Consider the following 20130-nt stretch of genomic DNA (forward strand, 5'->3'; position numbering starts at 1 on the left):
CCAGCTACTCGGGAGGATGAGGCAGGAGAATCACTCGAACCCGGGAGGCGGAGGTTGTGGTGAGCCAAGATGGCGCCATTGCACTCCAGCCTGGGCGACAGAGCGGGACTCCGTTTCAAAAAAAAAAAAAATTATAAATCTGGGCGAGGGAGGTGAGCCGCTGCCGCGCCGCTGCCGCCGCATCCCCTCCGCGAGCAGGAGCCCGGACCGGGTCCCGCATGCAGCCCTAGCCGGTACCTTGTAGTCAGGCCGCTAGGGCAGCGCAGGGAGGAGGCGGCTGGACCCAGCGAGCGCCCGCGCGTGTGCCGTGACTGGGAAGCCGCCTGCCAGTCCCCTTCGCCTTCCCTTCCCCCGCCCCCACCTTCCAACCGCGCCAGATCGGCATCCGCTGCCAAAGTCAGTAAAAAGGAGCTCAACTCCAGCCACTACAGGGCTGACGAGACCTCAGGAAAACAGCAGGAAGCAATTGAACACATTGATGAAATCCAAAATGAAACAAACAGACTTAATGAACAAGCCAGTGAGGAGATTTTGAAAGCAGAACAGAAATGTAACAAACTCCGCTAACCATTTTTTTCAGAAGAGATCAGAATTGATCACCAAAATCCCACATTTGGGGATAACAACATTTATCAACCATCCACAGGTGTCTGCACTGCTTGGGGAGGAGGAAGAAGCGGCACTGCATTATTTGAGCAGAGTTGAAGTGACAGAATTTGAATATATTTAATCAGGTTACGGAATAGATTTTTATTTTGATCAAAATCCTTACTTTGAAAATAAAGTTCTGTCCAAAGAATTTCATCTGAATGAGAGTGGTGATCCATCTTTAAAGTCCACTGCAATCAAATGGAAATCTGGAAAGGATTTGACAAAGCGTTCAAGTCAAACGCAGAATAAAGCCGGCAGGAAGAAGCAGCATGAGGAACCAGGGAGCTTCTTTACCTGGTTTACTGACCATTCTGATGCAGGTGCTGATGAGTTAGGAGAGGTCATCAAAGATGATATTTGGCCAAGCCCATTACAGTACTACTTGGTTCCCGATGTGGATGATGAAGAAGGAGAAGAAGATGATGATGATGAAGAGGAGGACGGATTAGAAGATACTGATTAGAAGGGGATGAAGAGGAAAATGAAGAAGATGAAGATGATGATGAAGGGGAGGAAGGAGAGAAGGATGAAGGAGAAGATGACTAATAGAACACTGATGGATTCCGACCTTCCTTTTTAAAAATTTTCTCCAGTCCCTGGGAGCAAGTTGCAGGGTTTGTTTTTTGTTTGTTTTCCTCTTGTGCTCAGTCGCCCTGTTCTTGAGATCTCTTTTCTCTGTATCATGGTTCTCACCTTATTTGGGGGAAATACCTAGAGCAGAATACAGTGGGAAAAGAGTCTCTACCCCTTTCTGTTCATTTTTATCCCTTCCTGTCTGAACAAAAACTGTGTGGAATCAACACCGCTGAGCTCTGTCGAAAAAAAGAAAAACCTGCTCCCTTGTCTCTGCTGGAAGCTGGAAGGTGTGAGGCCCCTGTGTGGCAGTGCCCAGAATTCTAGCTTTTTTACTCCTTTCTCTGTATATTCAGCTCAGAGAGTACACTGTGTCTCTGTGTGAATATGGACATTTGGCATTTACCAACATGTATCTGTCTACTTTCTCTTGTTTAAAAAAAACAAACAGAAAACAAAACCTTAAAAAAATGGGTTTACAGAAGGTCAGCACAGGGTGGGTTTGAGATGTTCGGGTGGGTTAAGTGGGCATTTTGACAACATGGCTTCTCCTTTTGCATGTTTAATTGTCATATTTGACAGACATCCTTTGCAGTTTAAGATGACACTTTTTAAAATAAATTCTCTCCTAATGATGACTTGAGCCCTGCCACTCAATGGGAGAATCAGCAAAGCCTGTAGGATCTTATTTGAAATTGACATTCTCTATTGTAATTTTTTTCCTGTTTATTTTTAAATTTTCTTTTTGTTTCACTGGAAAGATGAGGTTCAGTTTTTAAAGGTTAAAAGTGGACAAGTTGCTTTGTTACAATAAAACTAAATGTGTACACACAAAACAAAGTTATAAATCTGGTGACTGTTTGTAGTAGTACTCACTATTTTCTAGCTGTATTAATATCCAACTGTATACTTGTATCATTGGCTCATTGCACCTAAATATAGCAGTGAAAGGGATTATTTTCCCAAAATGCTTTAATGATATTAAAATCATCTAGATTGGGTTTTATAGATTTTCAGAGCTGTTACTCTTTTGGTGAATGGAGTTAAAAAAAAAAGGAGGGAATTACATGAAGTAAGGATGATTTTGCACTTTTAATCATTTTGCCTATTAGAAATTTAAAAAAAATTTTTTTACCATGTTACATAGAAAATGGTTAAGGCCTAATTTTTCCCCCCATATTTGCCCAGCTACTTCTTTGAAGAACCAAAATATCTGTACAATCTTTGAAAACAAGATGGCCGGGTATGGTGGCTAACACGTGTAATCCCAGCAACTTGGGAGGCTGAGGTGGAGGATTGCTTGAGCCTAGGAGTTTGAGGCTGCAGTGAGCCATGATTGTGCCACTGCATTCCAGCCTGGAAAATGTATTCCAAGTTTCAAGCAATCCTCATGGAAACTACTAGCTCTAAATTTTATGAGAAGTACTCATATATTATTCACTAACACCGCTACAAATATTATAGTTAATATTCATTATAGAACTGTTATTTGTTAAATTATTATAATTTTGGACATGGTGTTTTTAAAATATTTTATTTTAGCTTGATGTAAATTATAAATTGGGAGTTGTCTCCAAGTGTTTAAGGTAAGAATTAGGAAGGAGGCATTAAAAAAAGAACAAGTAAGTGTCACTGATATTTTTATAGTATACAGTATATAGATAACTTTATGTTAGCTGAATTTTTGTTTTGTCTTCTTTAATAGGGATAATTGACATGACTGTAAAGTTTCTGAGATTATGAGAATAAGAAATTTCATGATGACTTCTAGTACATAATGTAGGCAAAACTGCTTTGAACATTGTGAAGCACTTTATAAATGAAAAGTTTTATTATTAAATATGAAAAACTTGCAATGGAAAAGAAAGTGCCATAAAAATACCCTACAAGTGCTTAATTCCTCCAACTTATGGGCGAAGGAAATAAAAAGTAGTGAACAATTTAACCAATATTTAGTGAGTACTTATTTATTAAGAGTATTACAAATGACTTTACCGAAATTAAATAGAGTATCATTCTCATGAGGCAGGTGGATCACTTAAGGCCAGGAGTTCCAGAACAGCCTGGCCAACATGGTGAAACCCAGTCTCTACTAAAAATAGAAAAATTAGCTGGGTGTGGTAGCAACACCTATAGTCCCAGCTACTTGGGGGTTGAGGTGGGAAGATTGCTTGAGTTCAGGAGTTGAGGCTGCAGTGAGCCGTGATTGTGCCTTTGCACTCCAGCCTGGCCAACAGAGCAAGACCTTGTCTCAAAAAAAAAAAAAAAAAAAAGTTATAAAAATAAACTTGGATCTGGTCTTCAGATAGTATAACCAGTAAATGTTGAATTTTATAACATTTCATAAATTATTAATTTCTCTAGTAAAGTCAAACACTGCAACTAAAAAGTTGCCATCAGACTAACTCCTAAAATGACTCATTGGAATCATTTTTTTTCTTTCTCACGTTAGAAGCAGACTGGAGTTACTTTTTATGTTTGTTGTTCCTCCCTTTAAGTGTCAGTTTTCCATTCTTACCACTTCTTCAAAGGCAAAATTTTGTAGATCTAGCATTAGTTGACTCTTTTTATTCTTGCCTTATCTAGAATTCAGTTTTTCCTCTGATGTTATTTTTGGTCTACAACTGTGATTTAATTTTCCTCTTTTATGAAAATCTTCATTTTAAACCTTTTAATTTTACTTGTTCTCCACTATATATTTGAACATACATCATCTTTATATATAGAATCCTATATTGAGAATTGTTTTTCTTTAACACTGAATAGACTCAAAATCAACTTTGCCTTTTTTTCAAAGTTTTAAACTCAAGGCAATGATTAGTAAATTTGTAGCTGCCCTTCATCTCTTTTTTTATTTAACACGTATTTATGTAGTAATCACTATGACCAGGCACTGTTCTTAGTACTCTTTAAATATTCACTCATTTAATCCTTAAAATACTCTTATAAAATAGTGTAATGAGCCTCACTTTATAGATGAGGAAACTGAGGCACAGCTAGGAAGCTGTGGGCTTGGAAACAAATCCAGACAATCTGACTCAAGAGTCTGTTCTTTTGGCCACTGTGCTCGCCTGCCTGCCTGCCTGTCTGCCTGCCTCTCATGAAGAGAGTCTTTTGTTTTTTAGCTTTGTTTTTCTTCTGAGACAATTTTTGTCTGGTATATCTCTTCCTCAGAGTTAGTTCTAGGGTAGACAACAGCAATTGGTAGGGGAATCTACCTTTGTATGCTGCTGGTGGCATTGTGATTGCTCTGGGTTATTGACTCACCCTGTCCAAGTAGAGAGAATGTACTTCAATTGCTAGAGTGGGAGGTTCAGTCTGGGGGCTCTGTGGGGTGGGGCTGCTTCTAACTCATTTCTGTATCCCCCTACACCTACCATAGTTCTTGCTGTAATGGGCCCTAAGTACATAATTTATTGAGTGGAATGAACTAGTTCTAGTCCCAGCTTTGCGGTTAATCATTGGATATGAACTTCAGTGGATTATATCATGTTATGTGGCCTCAATTTCCCTTTCTATAAAGTGGCCATAATAGTTTGAGTGAGAGCCGGGCGCGGTGGCTCACGCCTGTAATCCCAGCACTTTGGGAGGCCGAGGCGGGCGGATCACAAGGTCAGGAGATCGAGACCACGGTGAAACCCCGTCTCTACTAAAAATACAAAAAATTAGCCGGGCGCGGTGGCGGGCGCCTGTAGTCCCAGCTACTCAGGAGGCTGAGGCAGGAGAATGGCGTAAACCCAGGAGGCGGAGCTTGCAGTGAGCCGAGATCGCGCCACTGCACTCCAGCCTGGGTGACAGAGCGAGACTCCGTCTCAAAAAAAAAAAAAAAAAAAAAAAAAAAAAATAGTTTGAGTGAGGAATTAAATAATATATGTGAATTGACTTTGTAAAATTTAAACACTATTTACATGTAAAGGATCAAGTGTTTTAAAAGCTGTGCTTAATTTTATTTTTATTATTTTTTAAGAGACAAGGTCTCACTTTCTCACCAGACTGGATTGCAGTAGCATGATCATAGCTCACTGCAGCCTGAACTCCTGGGCTCAAGCTATCCTCCCACTTCAGCTTCCCAAGTAGCTAGGACTACAGGCACACACCACCACACCCAGCTAATTAAAACACATTATTTAATTTTTTTGGTACAGCTAGGGTCTTGCTTTGTTGCCCAGACTGGTCTCAAGCTCTTGGCCTCAAGTGATCCCACTGCTTAGCCTCCTGAGTTGCTGGGATTACAGGCCTGAGCTACTGTACCTGTCCAACAGCTGTCTTTTAAATGGTCCTAGAAGGCTGGGCACGGTGGCTCAAGCCTGTACTTCCAGCACTTTGGGAGGCGGAGGCAGACAGGATCACTGGAGGTCAGGAGTTTGAGACCAGCCTGGCCAACGTGGTGAAACCCCATCTCTACTAAAAATACAAAAAATATTAGCCAGGCATGGTGGCGCACACCTGTAGTCCCAGCTACTTGGGAGGCTGAGGCAGGACGATCACTTGAACCTGGGAGGCTGAGGCTGCAGTGAGCCAAGATTGCGCCACTGTACTCCAGCCTGGGCAACGGATCAAGACCCTGTCTCAAAAAAGTAAATAAGCCTAGACATTAACACTTTAAAGGCTAAATAAGAGAATTTATAAGAATATAAGCTTTCCCCCAAGATACGCGTGATATTTTTAATTTTTATTAGAACATATATATCTGGCCAGGTGTGGTGGCTCATGCCTGCAAACCCTGCACCTTCAGAGGCCGAGAGGCAAGAGGATTGCTTGAAGCCTGGAGTTTGAGACCAATCTGGGCAACAGAGCAAGATTGTGTCTCAAAAAAAAAAAAAAGAAAAGAAAAAGAAAAGAAAAGAAAGAAAAGGAAAAAAAAAAAGAAAATATCTATCTTGGCATGCAGTTCTAGGTTAAAAAATATATATATGTGTGTGTGTACATATGTGTGTGTGTGTGTGTGTGTATCTCCTATCATTTAAGATTTTTCTGAATTGGCCCTTGGGCAAAAAGAGTTACTGATTGTTGTTTTAAAGTACCTTTAAATTCTATAAGTGTGATCTTTAGGCTTCTAATCCTACATTAATGTACATAAATATAGAATATAGAATTATAAGAGGTTTTTGGTGCTGTTCCTCTTGTTCTCAGGCAGTCTGTATTGCTCCTCTGAAAGTACTTCATTTTGTGCTTATGGGAAAGAGGCACTTAGCACCAGGAATCTCTCTCTGTCCTCTGCCAGAAGAAACTAAGCAAAAATACAATCATATTTACCTTTTTAAAAAATTGTGAAACAATATACGTAACATAAAACTTAACCACTTTAACTATTTTTCAGGATACTGTTTTGAGGCATTAAGTACATTCACCATCACCACTGTCTATCTCCAGAACTTTTTCATCTTCCCCAGCTGAAACTCTGTACCTGTTAACCACTAACTGCCCATTAGAGAATGCCAACCTGTCCCTGAGGTGGAGAGGTTGTCCCTAGCAACCACTGTTCTGTTTTCTGTCTCTGTGAATTTGACCGTTCTAAATATCTAATATAAGTGGAATCATATATTTAATATGTAAATTTACCATCTTTTTTTTTTTGAGATGGAGTCTCACTCTGTCACCCAGACTGGAGTGCAGTGGTGCGATCTTGGCTCACTGCAACCTCTGCTTCCCAGGTTCAAGCGATTCTCCTGCCCCAGCCTCCTGAGTAGCTGGGATTACAGGCGTGTGCTACCACGCCCAGCTAATTTTTGTATTTTGAGTAGAGGCAGGGTTTCACCATCTTGGTCAGGCTGGTCTCAAACTCCTGACCTTGTGATCTGCCCGCCTTGGCCTCCCAACGTGCTGGGATTACAGATGTGAGCTACTGCGCCCGGCCAAATTTACCATCTTAACCATTTTTAAATATACAATTCATTGACACTACTTACATTCACAATATCGTGCAACCCTCACCATCGTTTCCTAAACTTTTTATCACCCAAATGAAACTCGGTACCCATTAATCAATAGTTTCTCCCAACCCCTGGTAATCTCTAATTTATTTTTTGTATATATGAATTTGACTATTCTAGGAACCTTACATGAGGAATCGTATAATATTTATCCTTTTGTGACTGGCTTATTTCACTTAATGTCTTTAAGATTCATCTATATTATAGTATGTGTCAGAATTTTCTTCCTTTTAAAGGCTGGATAATATTCCATTGTATATATATAACACATTTTGTTCATCCACTCATCTGTTGATGGATACTGAGTTGCTTCTATCTTTTGGCTGTTGTAAATTCTGCTATGGTGAACATGGGTGTACAGATATCTTTTCAAATGCCTGCTTTCACTTTGAGGTATAAACTCAGAAGACCTTTTCTTTACCTCACCATAAATGAGGAGATACTGGGGTTCTAGTTGCTGTAGGAACTTATCTTGAAATTAAATATACTATTATGATGTTTTTTTTCTTTTGAGCATTTATATTAATGGGGTATTTTCTCACTGTTGACATTATACTATTCTGGAGTAGATTCAAATTCGAAATATTTTGATTCTATATTTGAATCACTTCCGTAGGATAAAGTACATTAACTTGTTTGCCTCACCTATAGCAGGAGCAATAATTCTTAGTAACTCTGACTTAACATTTTTATTACTTAGAAATTTTTTGAAAATGTCATTAATGCCTATATTTATATCTGAAATGGAATTCTTTTAATTATTTTCAGTTTTTCTTTCTACACGGAATTTAATGCCTCAACTGAACACTGCCTTCAGGAAGACACTGAAAGTTCTTTATGCAGATGAATGTATCTTAAGACATAGTGATAAACTAAGTTTTATAAATGTCAGTGCTTTCATAATGCACAGTAGATTATTTTTTCATATACTAGGCACATAGTCAAATTTCTATGCCTAAGTTTTCATATTCAGTAAACTTACTAATACCTTTGTTCTATTTTGTTGACTATACAAAATAGGACTACAGTGGTAAGGAATAGCCATTGAGGAATCTTTTTGGAGTGTAATCTATTGAAGTCCTCATTTTCTTCATACAGGTACTGTTTTGCTTTCCATTTGTTACTGGATACTTTAAAGAACATTTACTTTTTTGCTGTTTCCTGAGAAACCAACTCAGCTATCAAGCTATCAAAAATATATTAACATATTCTCTGTTATATATTGTAGTTTATTTCTCTGAGAAATTTATTTTAAAGTACATTTTTATACCTATTCAAAATGTGTAACCAATGGAGTCAGAAACTTCCAAACAATAAAACTAACACCTTTTATTGATTTATTTGTAACAAAACACTGCTTTTTGGTACCCTGATGGAATGGACCTGCAGCTCCCAACTCTTTCTCTACCGCTAGGTGGCTAGATTTTCCTTAGCTGCTGTAACTCTAGGGGAAAAAGAATTTTTTTTTTCCCTTCTGCAGTTTTGGCAAGCTCTGCAGATCTTGCTTGGTGTTTAGCTATTTGGATTCAGTTGATTTCCTAGGATATTTGTGCTGTCAGACACTTTGGGAAATCTAATTCAAATCCAAAACATTTAATATATATATTTGAATAACCTTCAAAGGATCAAGTCTAAGAACCTGTTCTGCTAACCTATATTGGAAATGATAACAACTTGAATTTTATGAGGCAATCTTAGTAATATATGGCTTTTTAAAGTCACCAAAATTGTTAAAAAATATGTCATCCAAAAAATAACCTTTATATTTATGTCTGAACTATAATTTTGCCCATTATTTCAAGTTTTCTTTCTGTGTGCAAAATTTAGTGGTTAAATTCCTCATGATACAAAGAGAAAATATTTATTTCTACTGTATCTTCATGAACTTCTGATGTTTTAAAAATCAATATTCATGGAGAAATAGGGAAGCATTTTGGTTACTTTTTTTATAATCCTTAGGTCAATTTACCTTTAAAGATTAAATAATGAGATTAGTAATTTTATTAGCACACTCAAAATATGAAAAATGTGGACATAAAAAGGGAGAGTTGCCACCTTATTGATAAAGACACCTTTAAAGATATTTGGCAAGTAGAATTCTAGTAAAACTACAAATGTTACATTTCAGGAAGAGGGTTTAGCTTAGGGAATTATTGTGAGATATATACAATTTTTTTTTTGGACATAGGGTCTTACTCTGTCACCCAGGCTGGAGTGAGGGGCACAATCACAGCTCACTGCAGCCTCTGCCGCCTGGGCTCAAATGATCCTCCCACCTCAGCCTCCCGAGTAGCTGGGACTACAGACATTTGCCGCCATGCCTGGCTGATTTTTGTATTTTTTGTAGACATGGGGTTTCACCATGTTGCCCAGGCTGGTCTCAAACTCCCGGGCTGAAGGGATTCGCCTGCTTCAGCCTCCCAAAGTGCCGGGACTACAGGAGTGAGCCACCATGCCTGGCTGTATTGTGGTATATTAAAGAGCGTGTGCTTTGGAGTTTAATTACTGACTCTGTCACTTCCCGCTTTGTGACTTTTGGCAAATTACTTAATATCACTGAGCTTTAGTTTACTTGTTTTGTAAAGGCAATATATGTAAAGCATTTACTACTGTGCCTGAAACAGGGTAGGTGCTCAACATACGTCATCCTCCGTTTAATCCACAGTTGTGCTATTAATAACTGATTCTCACTTATACTGGAGAGTCTCTACAAAAAAGCAGACTCAACCTATTATTAAGACTGCATCTGTAAGTAACTTTGCTAATACCAAGAGTTCAGGCTTTTCACAGTGTCCTGACTATAAAGGGAAAGTTTTGAAAATGTGTTTCTTCTGTTAAAATAATAGCAGCTAACACTTATTGATTGCTTACTGTGTACTAGTACTCTTCTAAGTTCTTTATGGATATTAGCTCATTTATTGCTCATAACAACCATATTTGGTAGGTCCCATTATTCTGTTGTTATCTCTTTTAATAGGATGCAGAAACTGAGGCACACAGAGATTAACCTTGCTCAAATTTACACTGGGCTGTAAAGCCAGGCTGGTGGAGCTGGGCTCCAAAACCAGGCAGTCTGGCTCAATGATCTGCATTCCTAACCAGTTGCCTAAATGATTAAAACATTTTTGTATACATTTCTACTCGATGCATTGTTTAATGGTGGAACACTTGGAGAATATTTTGTACTTATTTTACTCTTTTAAAACACTCCACCCTCCAAATAGTGGTTACTGTTGAAATGATTGAAATACTTATTTTGGAATTTCAATATATTCCTCTACTTTCAATAAAATGAAATTACTTTCAATAAAAATATATGGTTAGAAAGATAACAAAATGCTTAGGTGTTAAATCATTTACAAAAATAGACATTAGACATGAACCTTTTAAAGGCCTTTAAAATTATTTTGTTACTGTGTTGTTTTCAATAAATAACACCACCTAATTGGACTAAATATTTTGTTAGACATACAAAGGAAGTTCTTCAAATTTGGATTTCTTTCCAGGTTGAAAGAGGGGAGCTCCTTGAATGCTATAGAAGTGTATTGTGGTTGATGGCTTTTCTGTGTTTGAATTTGTTCCAGCTGTGCTACAGTGCTGTTCTCCTACCCACATGGATGCTCTAAGTAGTTGTGTCACTCCCACTGCCTCTTCCTATGCACACTGCAACTACTTCCAGGTAGGAGTCTTGCAACCGTGGCCATGCTCTGCACTTCATGTGCGATTTTATCAACCTTGCAAAATTTCAAAGTGTAATTTTATATTAATGAGTAACCAGAAGTAAGCTGTGGATTAATGGGCTTTGTTTTCTCAGTTCTTAAAAAAAAAAGGAGAGAGAATTGATATAAATAATATCTCAGAATTCTTCTAGGCCAGATCTGTTCAGTATAGTAGCTACTAGCCACATGTGGCTATTTAAGCTAATTAAAATTACATGAAATTTAAAAATTCCTCAGTTATACTAGCCACATTTCAAGTACTCAATAGTTTCATATGGTTATTTAAATTAAAATTAAATAGATTTAAAAATTATTCCATACTTAAAGTAGACATATTTTGAGTGCTCAGTAGTTTCATATGGCTTATGGCTACTGAATTATACAGCACAGATCTAGAACATTCCCATTATTGCTGCAAGTTGTTTTAAAAAGTGCTGTTCTGGATTTTTCCAAGGTAAAATGAATACCAGATAAACTATACAAGTACATAAGTCATCAAATGACAGATTCTTCCAAGTTGATACAGATAATTAGACTTTTCTTTTTAAGGAGAAAGGAGAAAAATGTCAAAAATGAGAAATTTAAACGGTGGCCCCCTTTATCCATAGCCCATATGTTGTAAACACCAAAGTGGTTCAGCATCCCGTATTCAAAATGCTTGGGACTAGAAGTGTTTCAGATTTTGGATTTTTTCAGATTTTGGAATATTTGCAAAAACATAATGAGATATCTTAGGGTATGACCTGAGTCACATAGTTTAAAGGTAATTTCATACAATATTTTTTGTAACTTTGTTCATGAAACAAAGTTTGTGTTAAGTGCTTTTGTGCTGGAATTTTCCACTTGTGGTGTCATGCCAGCACTCAAAAAGTTTCAGGTTTTGGAGTATTTGGGATTTTGGAATTTTGGATTAAGGATGCTCAACTTTTACTCCAAGTATCTTCTCATTATTTCTTAGGAGACACTTGCTTGGAGTTAAATGTTTTATATAGCTATTTTAAGGATACTTTTAAATTCCATGCTTTGTATTTTTATGCTATAACTGCTAAAGATTGGAATTGCGTGTTTGCCTTGGATAAGCATCTAGCCAAGATAGTTTCAGTTCTTAAGAGAATATCTTACTAGTGGCATTAGGGTACTCAAAAGAACATTCCTTTTTTTTTTTTTTTTGGAGAAAAATCTACATAGGAAGTCAAATTATAATCAGGTTGTTGTTTGAAAAGTATAGGATGAGGTCAAGGGGACTTAGCTGGCCCTTTTCATGGCTGATATGATCAAGCATGATATCCCAGTCCATTCATCTTCACTGGAGGGACACACCTATCCCACAGTTAGATGCTCTTGTTTGTGGGTCCAGGCACTCTCTTCTCTGGATCATACTGGAGATACTATGACAGTGTTTATATCTTGATTATGTTGTATGCTAAATGAAACATTTTAATAAAGGCCTTTTCTTGTTATAGAGACAATATATGGCCATGTGTGGTGGGTCATGCCTTAAAATCCCAGCTCTTTGGGAGGCCATGGTGGGAGGATTGTTTGAGGCCAGGAAATTGAGATGAGCTTGGGTAACATAGTGAGAGCCTATCTCTAAAAAAAAAAAAGAAAGAAAGAAAGAAAAAGGAGGGAGGGAGGGAGAGAGAGAGGGTGGGTTAGTTGGGTGTAGTGGCGTGTGTACCTTTCATCCTAGCTTGGGAGGCTGAGGTGGAAGGATCAAGCGATCCTCCCACCTTGAGGAGTTTGAAGAGTTTGAGGCTATAGTGAGCTATGATTGTGCCACTGTATTCCAGTCAGTGCAACACAGTGAGACCCTGTCTCCAAAAAAAAAAAAAAAAATCTGCCAGGCGCAGTGGCTCATGCCTGTACTCGCAGCACCACTTTGGGAGGCTGAGGTGGGTGGATCACTTGAGGTCAGGAGTTCAAGACCAGCCTGGCCAACATGGCAAAATCCTGTCTCTACTAAAAATACAAAAATTAGCTGGGCGTGGTGGTGGGCACTTGTAATCCCAGCTACTCAGGAGGCTGAGGCAGGGGAATCGCCTGAATCTGGGAGGCGGAGGTTGCAGTGAGCCAAGATTGTGTCATTGCACTGCAGCCTGAGTGACAAAAGTGAAACTCTGTCTCAAAAACAAAACAAAAAATTTAAAAAAGAAGACAATACATGTTCATCATAGGAAAATAGAGATAAGCACACATAAAATTTTGAAATAGAAAAATGGGAAGGTGTTTCAGATTCCAACCTGAAAATAAATGCAATTAGTTTAGTTGGACTGTAGGTATGGGTGAGAGCGTGCGTGCACGGTCAGTACGTTGTAATGTTTAAGAGCAAGAGTTCTTGAGTATGGCAAACCTAGGCTTGAAACCTGGCTCTGTCAGTTATTTCATTGTAACTTTGGGTAAATTAGGAAGTTTCTGGACCTCAGTTTTATCATTTGAAATGGAGATTATCACATTTCACCAGGCTCTTTTGAAGGTTGGATGAAATCTATATAAAGCACTTTGCGTGTGCTTGGCACATAGTAATAACTCAATAAATGCTGCTATTGGCTATAGTCACTTAGTGCTTATACCATTTGAATTTACATTATTTGGCATTAGTGGCCTTCCAAAAATCATTGACAATCTTTGTTAATGAGTGTGTTTAGCAACATCAACTCACTGCATACTTTCTTTAATCATAGCTCTTCTGTATTTTAAGTTTATAATCTGATGTATCAGATATAATCTGTTTATAATCTGATATAATCAACAAACATTTATTGAATGCCTACTCTGTGCGAAGCTCTTCATTGGGCAACATCAATTCATTTCATGTTTTATTTAATCATTCTTCTGTATTTTATGTTCACAGATCTTTATCACCAAACATGTATTAAATGCCTACTCTCTGCAAAGTAGTATATGTAAGAGAATATATCTTAAAGATGTAAATCTAAAAGCAACAGCCATTTTAGTCTATTGCTTTATTATTATTATTATTATTATTTTTTTTTTTTTTTTTTTTTTGAGACGGAGTCTCGCTCTGTCGCGTAGGCTGGAGTGCAGTGGCCGGATCTCAGCTCACTGCAAGCTCCGCCTCCCGGGTTCACGCCATTCTCCTGCCTCAGCCTCCCGAGTAGCTGGGACTACAGGCGCCCGCCACCTCGCCCGGCTAGTTTTTTTGTACTTTTTAGTAGAGACGGGGTTTCACCATGTTCGCCAGGATGGTCTCCATCTCCTGACCTCGTGATCCGCCCGTCTCGGCCTCCCAAAGTGCTGGGATTACAGGCTTGAGCCACTGCGCCCGGCCTGCTTTATTATTAAAAATAAATAATCCCAGGAAACAAAGGGCATTTGATACTCCATCCATTTTTCCCCATATTATTTGGAACAGAATATTAGTACCACTCCCTGAATCCGTAGAAGGATTGGTAGACTTTTGAGCATCCTGTGTTTGAAATTTCCTTACTGCATTCCTAAAACAGTATATGATAGATACAAATTATGTTTTTGTCTGTCAGCTTTTATGGAAGAATTTGGTGTATAGTAGCTTTCTCAGCAAATAGGTATTTGGGTACTATAGCTTTTGATTTTGTATAGTTTAACCCTAAGAATTATTGACCCATTGAAGTGTTAAACTTAGCAGAGTGGTTGACATGTAGTACATACTAAGTAAATGCTAACAGTAGATTTGAAGCTACTATTGCTGAAAAGTAGATTCGTGTCTAGGTTTTCTTAGTGATCTTTAAGTTTAATCTATTTATGTTTAGCACTCATCAGCCTAAATATTGTAGCTTTCCTCCTTAATCTCATATTTGATTTTCTATCCAAACAGTTATATTTTTTCTTTTCCCAGAATCCTTCAATGCAATCCTCCTATCCAGTTGAATTTTTGCCTTCCAATTGGCCCTGCAGTACTACTGATGAAAATAAAAAGACAGAAGTAAACCTAGAGGCTGTCTTTCAGATAGTAGATGAGTTGCATTCCTCCCCTAAATTGGAGATGGTAAAGGTGGAGCCTGTTGAGAATCAGTGCCCAACATCTCAATCTAACAGAGGCCAACACATTCTAGCTAATTCTAACAACAGCAATCCATGTTCTGCAAGTCAGGCTAGCCAGCTGGAGCCACTTACTCCTGTAGGCTCAGATATTATGTCTTTTGTGGTTGGAACAGAACAAGCAATTGCCTGCTCTCTACCACAGTCACCTGAGTACATCTATACCATCCACACAGCTCAGCCTGTTGAAAATAGCACAATACAGGAATCTGCAGCCATCCAGCAAGCTCATGTCAAACTGAAGGAGCACCTAAATCATAATCCATCTCCATCTTCAGTAGTATTTGTGCAGGAAGGGCCACCATTCAGCACACACCAGGTAAGGGGGCAAAGAAAAAATCCTAATAAAGCTCAAAGTACCTAGTACTTCTGCTAAAGATTATTCTAGTGGAGAGTTTGTTCAGATTTTATTTGAGTTTAATACTAGTTCATTATGGTTTCCAGGAGGATCATGTCCCAGTGCTTCTGCACAAAAGATTCAGAAAGAAGTTACCTTAACCCTTAAGCATCCTCTCATTGTATTATGCATGGTCTGAAGTCAACCTCTAAAGAGAGGTTGTCTCATTGAGCATTGTGGTATGAAGCTTATTTTCATGTTATAAGCATCCCTTGAGTTTTTGCTTCCTATCTTAATTCGAATAGATTAGATATGCCTGGCCGATAATTCTGTTACCCAGGAGGGATGGTTTATTTGACAGACATTATGAGGACTTTCCTAGCCATTTGTAGCACAGAGGTAAGGAGACGGTTGGAGGTCTTTTCTAACTTTATTACAGCATCATTGAACTGTAACTTGTGAGCATACTGTGTTTGAATTTCCTTACTAATATCTGCACTCCTAAAGCAGAAGGTAAAGGCTAATTCCTTTATTGCCACTAGTTTATTACAAGAAAATGAATAAACTTTAATTCTCAATAATTAGTAAGAATAATTCATCAAAAGTATATCCACAGAAACAACGTCAAATAGCACCTGTTGTCATTTTATAAGAGGAAGCTAAATAATGTGTACACACTGGACATATAATGTGGAATAGACATTGGAGACATTGAAGATGTGGAAGGGTGGGAGAGTGGGAGGGGGAACAGAGATGAGAAATTACTTAGTGGGTACACTGTACACTATTTACTCAAAGCCCAGACTTCACCACTATGCAGTATATCCATGTAACAAAATTGTACCTGTACCCCTTAAAATAATACCCAAAAAAATCCAAATTAAAAAAATTTTTTTTTTTTGAGATGGAGTCTCTCTCTGTCACCTAGCCTGGAGTGCAGTAGTGCAATCTTGGCTCACTGCAGCCTCCACCTCCTGGGTTCAAACGATTCTTCTGCTTCAGCCTCCTGAGTAGCTGGGACTACAGGTGCCCACCACCACGCCCAGCTAATTTTTTGTATTTTTAGTAGAGACGGGGTTTCACCATGTTGGCCAGGCTGGTCTCAAGCTCCTGACCTTGTGATCCACCCACTTCAGCCTCCTAAAGTGCTGGAAGTACAAGTATAAGCCACCACGCCCAGCCTACAAAAAAACTTTTTAAAAATTAACTAGCACCTGTAGTCCTAGCTACTCAGGAGGATCACTTGAGCCCAAGAGCTTGAGGTTACAGTGAGCTATGATTGTACCACTGTACTCTCACCTGGACAACAATGTGAGACCCTGCCTTAAAACAAACAAACAAACAAAAAAACACAAAAAAAACCCAAAAAAAACCCTGCACTTTTGTAAGTTAAAAAAAAAAATCAACAAGCTTCATGGTAGATATTCCTCTGATCATAAGTAAATGTTTTAGCTCCATATACAGTTTAGTAGTTTGTGTATGGAGAAAGGTATAGTATCATTTATAAGAATGAAAAGCCTTATAAGCTTGTTTGTTGGATCATGTTCCTATAATAGAACTCCTCTGATAAAATATCTTAACTTTTAGCAGATATTTGGAGGAAATCTCAATTAATGAATGGGTTTAATATTTTAGGTGGATGCCAATATAAAATGCCAGACCAGTTCACGTGAGAATATCTTGCCTTCAGAACAGATGGGATTCCTCATTTCAGAAATGGGGCCTGCTAGCAAGCCTAGCAAAGACACAGGTTTAGCCACTCCAGCCAGATACAGAGAGCACAGAAGCAACTCACAACAAGGAAAGTCCCCTGGTAAGGATTATTGTGCTCTAGAATGCCAGAAGTAGAATCACGCTGTAGAATTAATATATGAATGACAGTTTTTCTGGGTCTCCATTTATTATTCATAATTGTATTATACCTGTCACATTGCTATTTTTACATAGCTATAATTTTAACTCTATATTTGTTCTTAATTATCTTTGTAAAGTATGTAATAGTTATTTTCCTAGTATTACATATAATGATTTGGGCTTTGAAAAATATAGAACATATTAAGAATAAGCAAAGGAATTTAGATTATTTAACTTGGAGAAGGCAGGGATGAAGGATGATTTAATAACTATCCTAGATGCCAGACTTCGAAATTGTAGTTGGACTTGTTCTGTTATTAACAGACTCTAGGACAAGAGGGCATGTACTTGTATTGTGACAGGAGAAAATTAGATGGAAATTTAGGATATTATCCTGAGCGTATTATAAAGGTACTGTAAAGTATGACCCTATACCAATGGTTTGTTATTCTTGCAGTTTGTAAGAACTCAGTAAGTGATTGTTTTAGGGACATATAGTTGCTTCTAATATGACAAAATCATGTTTTTTGAAGAAAATAGTAACATCTAATAAAACGTGTATTTTATATGATCCAAAAATCAGGTTACCAAAGTCTGCAATGCACAATTTTAATATTCTAGAATTACGTGCATGTCAGGGGCATGCAGTGCAGGAATTAACCAGGACAAACAATCATTTTAACCTACAGTAATTTGAAAAATGTTGAGAACTTCTGTGAGAACTTTTCCAAAAAGTTAATTAATAGTGATATGATCATAGGTCATAGTGTAGCTCAGATTCATAGGGTTCTTTCTGCAAAATGTCTTTTAGGCTAAAAACTATCCATCATTTGTTCACTAAACTTAGCTTGCATGCTTTTAGTTGACGATATTTTCCAATCCATCATTAAAGATTAAAGATTTCTCACCACTGAAGATGTTTAACACAATGGCATGAGCTTTGAAGGCAATTTAGATGAGAGAAGGGCAGGAACTAATATTTACTGTACCCATTTTTATGCCATACGACAAACTTGATGGAAGTGGTATTGTCATTTTAAACTTCAGGAAATTTAGGCTTAGAGTAAGTAACTTGTTCAAGGTCACATATAAATTTGTTTTCGTTTTTCATTTTTTTGAGACAGAGTCTTGCTCTGTTGCCCGGGCTAGAGCACAGTGGCACGATCTTGGCTCACTGCAGCCTCCTCACCTCATGGGTTCCAGTGATTCTTGTGCCTCAGCCTCCCAAGTAGCTGGGACTACAGGCGTGTGCTACCACACCCGGCTAATTTTTGTATTTTTAGTAGAGATGGGGTTTCACCATGTTGGCCAGGCTGGTCTTGAACTCCTGGCCTCAAGTGATCCGCCCACCTCAGCTTCCTAAAGTGCTGGGATTACAGGTGTGAGCCACCACGACTGGCCCTTTTTTCTTTTCTTTTCTTTTCTTTTCCTTTCCTTTTTTTTTTTTTTTTTGAGACAGAGTCTTGCTCTGTTGCCCAGGCTGCAGTACAATGGCACCATCTCGGCTCACTGCAACTTCCACCTCCCACATTCAAGGGATTCTCCTGCTTCAGCCTCTTGAGTAGCTGGGATTACAGGCACACTCCACCACGCCTGGCTAATTTTTTAATTTTTAGTAGAGACAGGGTTTCTGCCATGTTGGCCAGGCTGATCTCAAACTCCTGCCCTCAGGTGATCTGCCTGCCTTGGCCTTCCACAGTGCTGGGATTGCAGGCATGAGTCACTGCGCCCAGCTGCCTTTTTTCATTTTTTATGGAGACAGGGTCTCACTATGTTGCCCAGGCTGGTCTTGCATTCCTACACTCAAGCAGTCCTCCTGCCTTGACCTTTCAAAGTGCTGGAATTAACAGGCATGAGCTACAATGCATGGCTAGTCTTGTATAAATTAATATTGCTAATATGCTACCCTAAGTTGTCTGCCTGTAGAGCACATATTCTTTCCTTTTCATTTTTTATTGTGTTGAAGAACACATAATATAAAATTTATCATTTTAACCATTTTTATTTTTAATTTATAATTTAAATGTAATTGTACATATTTATGAGGTACAATGTGATTTTTTGACACATATATACATAGTGTAATAATCAAACTGAGATAATTACCATATCCATTACTTTAAACATTTATCATTTCTTTGTGGTGATAACTCTCTAAACCTTTTCTTCTAGCTGTCTTGAAATATACACTACATTGTTATTTGCTACAATTATTCTACTGTGTAATAGAATACCAAAACTTACTCTTCCTATCTAACTACAACTTTTGACCAACTTCTCCCAATCCCCCCTTTCCTACCTTCCCCAGCCTCTGGTATTTACTATTCTACTCTCTTCTGTGAAATTAGCTTTTTTAGCTTCTGTATATGAGTAATATTATGCAGTATTTGTCTTTCTGTGCCTGACTTATTTCACTTAACGTAATGTTCTCCAGGTTCACCTATGCTGCCAAAAATGACAAGATTTCATTCTGTTTTATGGTTGAATCATATTCCATTGTATATGTGAATACACACACACACACACACACACATACATATACAGTGGAATACTATTCAGCCATAAAACAGAATGAAATCTTGTATGTTGAAGAGACATCTCCACACCAGTGTTTACCACAGCACTATTCACAATAGCCAAGATATATATACACACACATATATACATACACATATATGTATATACACATGTATATATTTATGTATATATACATATATGTATGATATATGTATATATGTGTATATATGGATGCATACACATATATATATCACATTTTCTTCACCTGTAGATGCATATTTAGGTTGATCCATATCTTGGCTATTGTGAATAGTGCTGTGGTAAACATCGGTGTGGAGATGTCTCTTTAACATACTGATTTCATTTGCTTTGGAGATGCAACCAGTAGTGGAACTGCTAAATTATATAGTGGTTCTATTTTTAATTTTTTAAGGAAACTTCATACTGTTTTCTATAATGTTATCCTAACTTACATTCCTACAAATAGTATATGAGTCCCCTTTTCTCT

General features: G+C 37.9%; 1 protein-coding gene and 1 pseudogene across 1 annotated transcript in view; both read left to right on the forward strand.

Moving 5' to 3' along the window:
* The window catches only part of HSF5 (heat shock transcription factor 5), a 58184-nt gene that overhangs the window by 11507 nt on the left and 26547 nt on the right, over positions 1–20130 (forward strand). The window contains exons 3-5 of the mRNA XM_015119150.3: positions 10742–10836; positions 14712–15233; positions 16887–17064. Coding sequence (XP_014974636.1) covers positions 10742–10836; positions 14712–15233; positions 16887–17064 — 795 coding nt within the window. The remainder of the gene's footprint in view (positions 1–10741; positions 10837–14711; positions 15234–16886; positions 17065–20130) is intronic.
* Positions 157–1340, forward strand: LOC106993984 (protein SET-like; annotated as a pseudogene).

Source organism: Macaca mulatta, chromosome 16, assembly GCF_049350105.2.
Source record: "Macaca mulatta isolate MMU2019108-1 chromosome 16, T2T-MMU8v2.0, whole genome shotgun sequence".
NCBI classification, from domain to species: Eukaryota; Metazoa; Chordata; class Mammalia; order Primates; family Cercopithecidae; genus Macaca; species Macaca mulatta.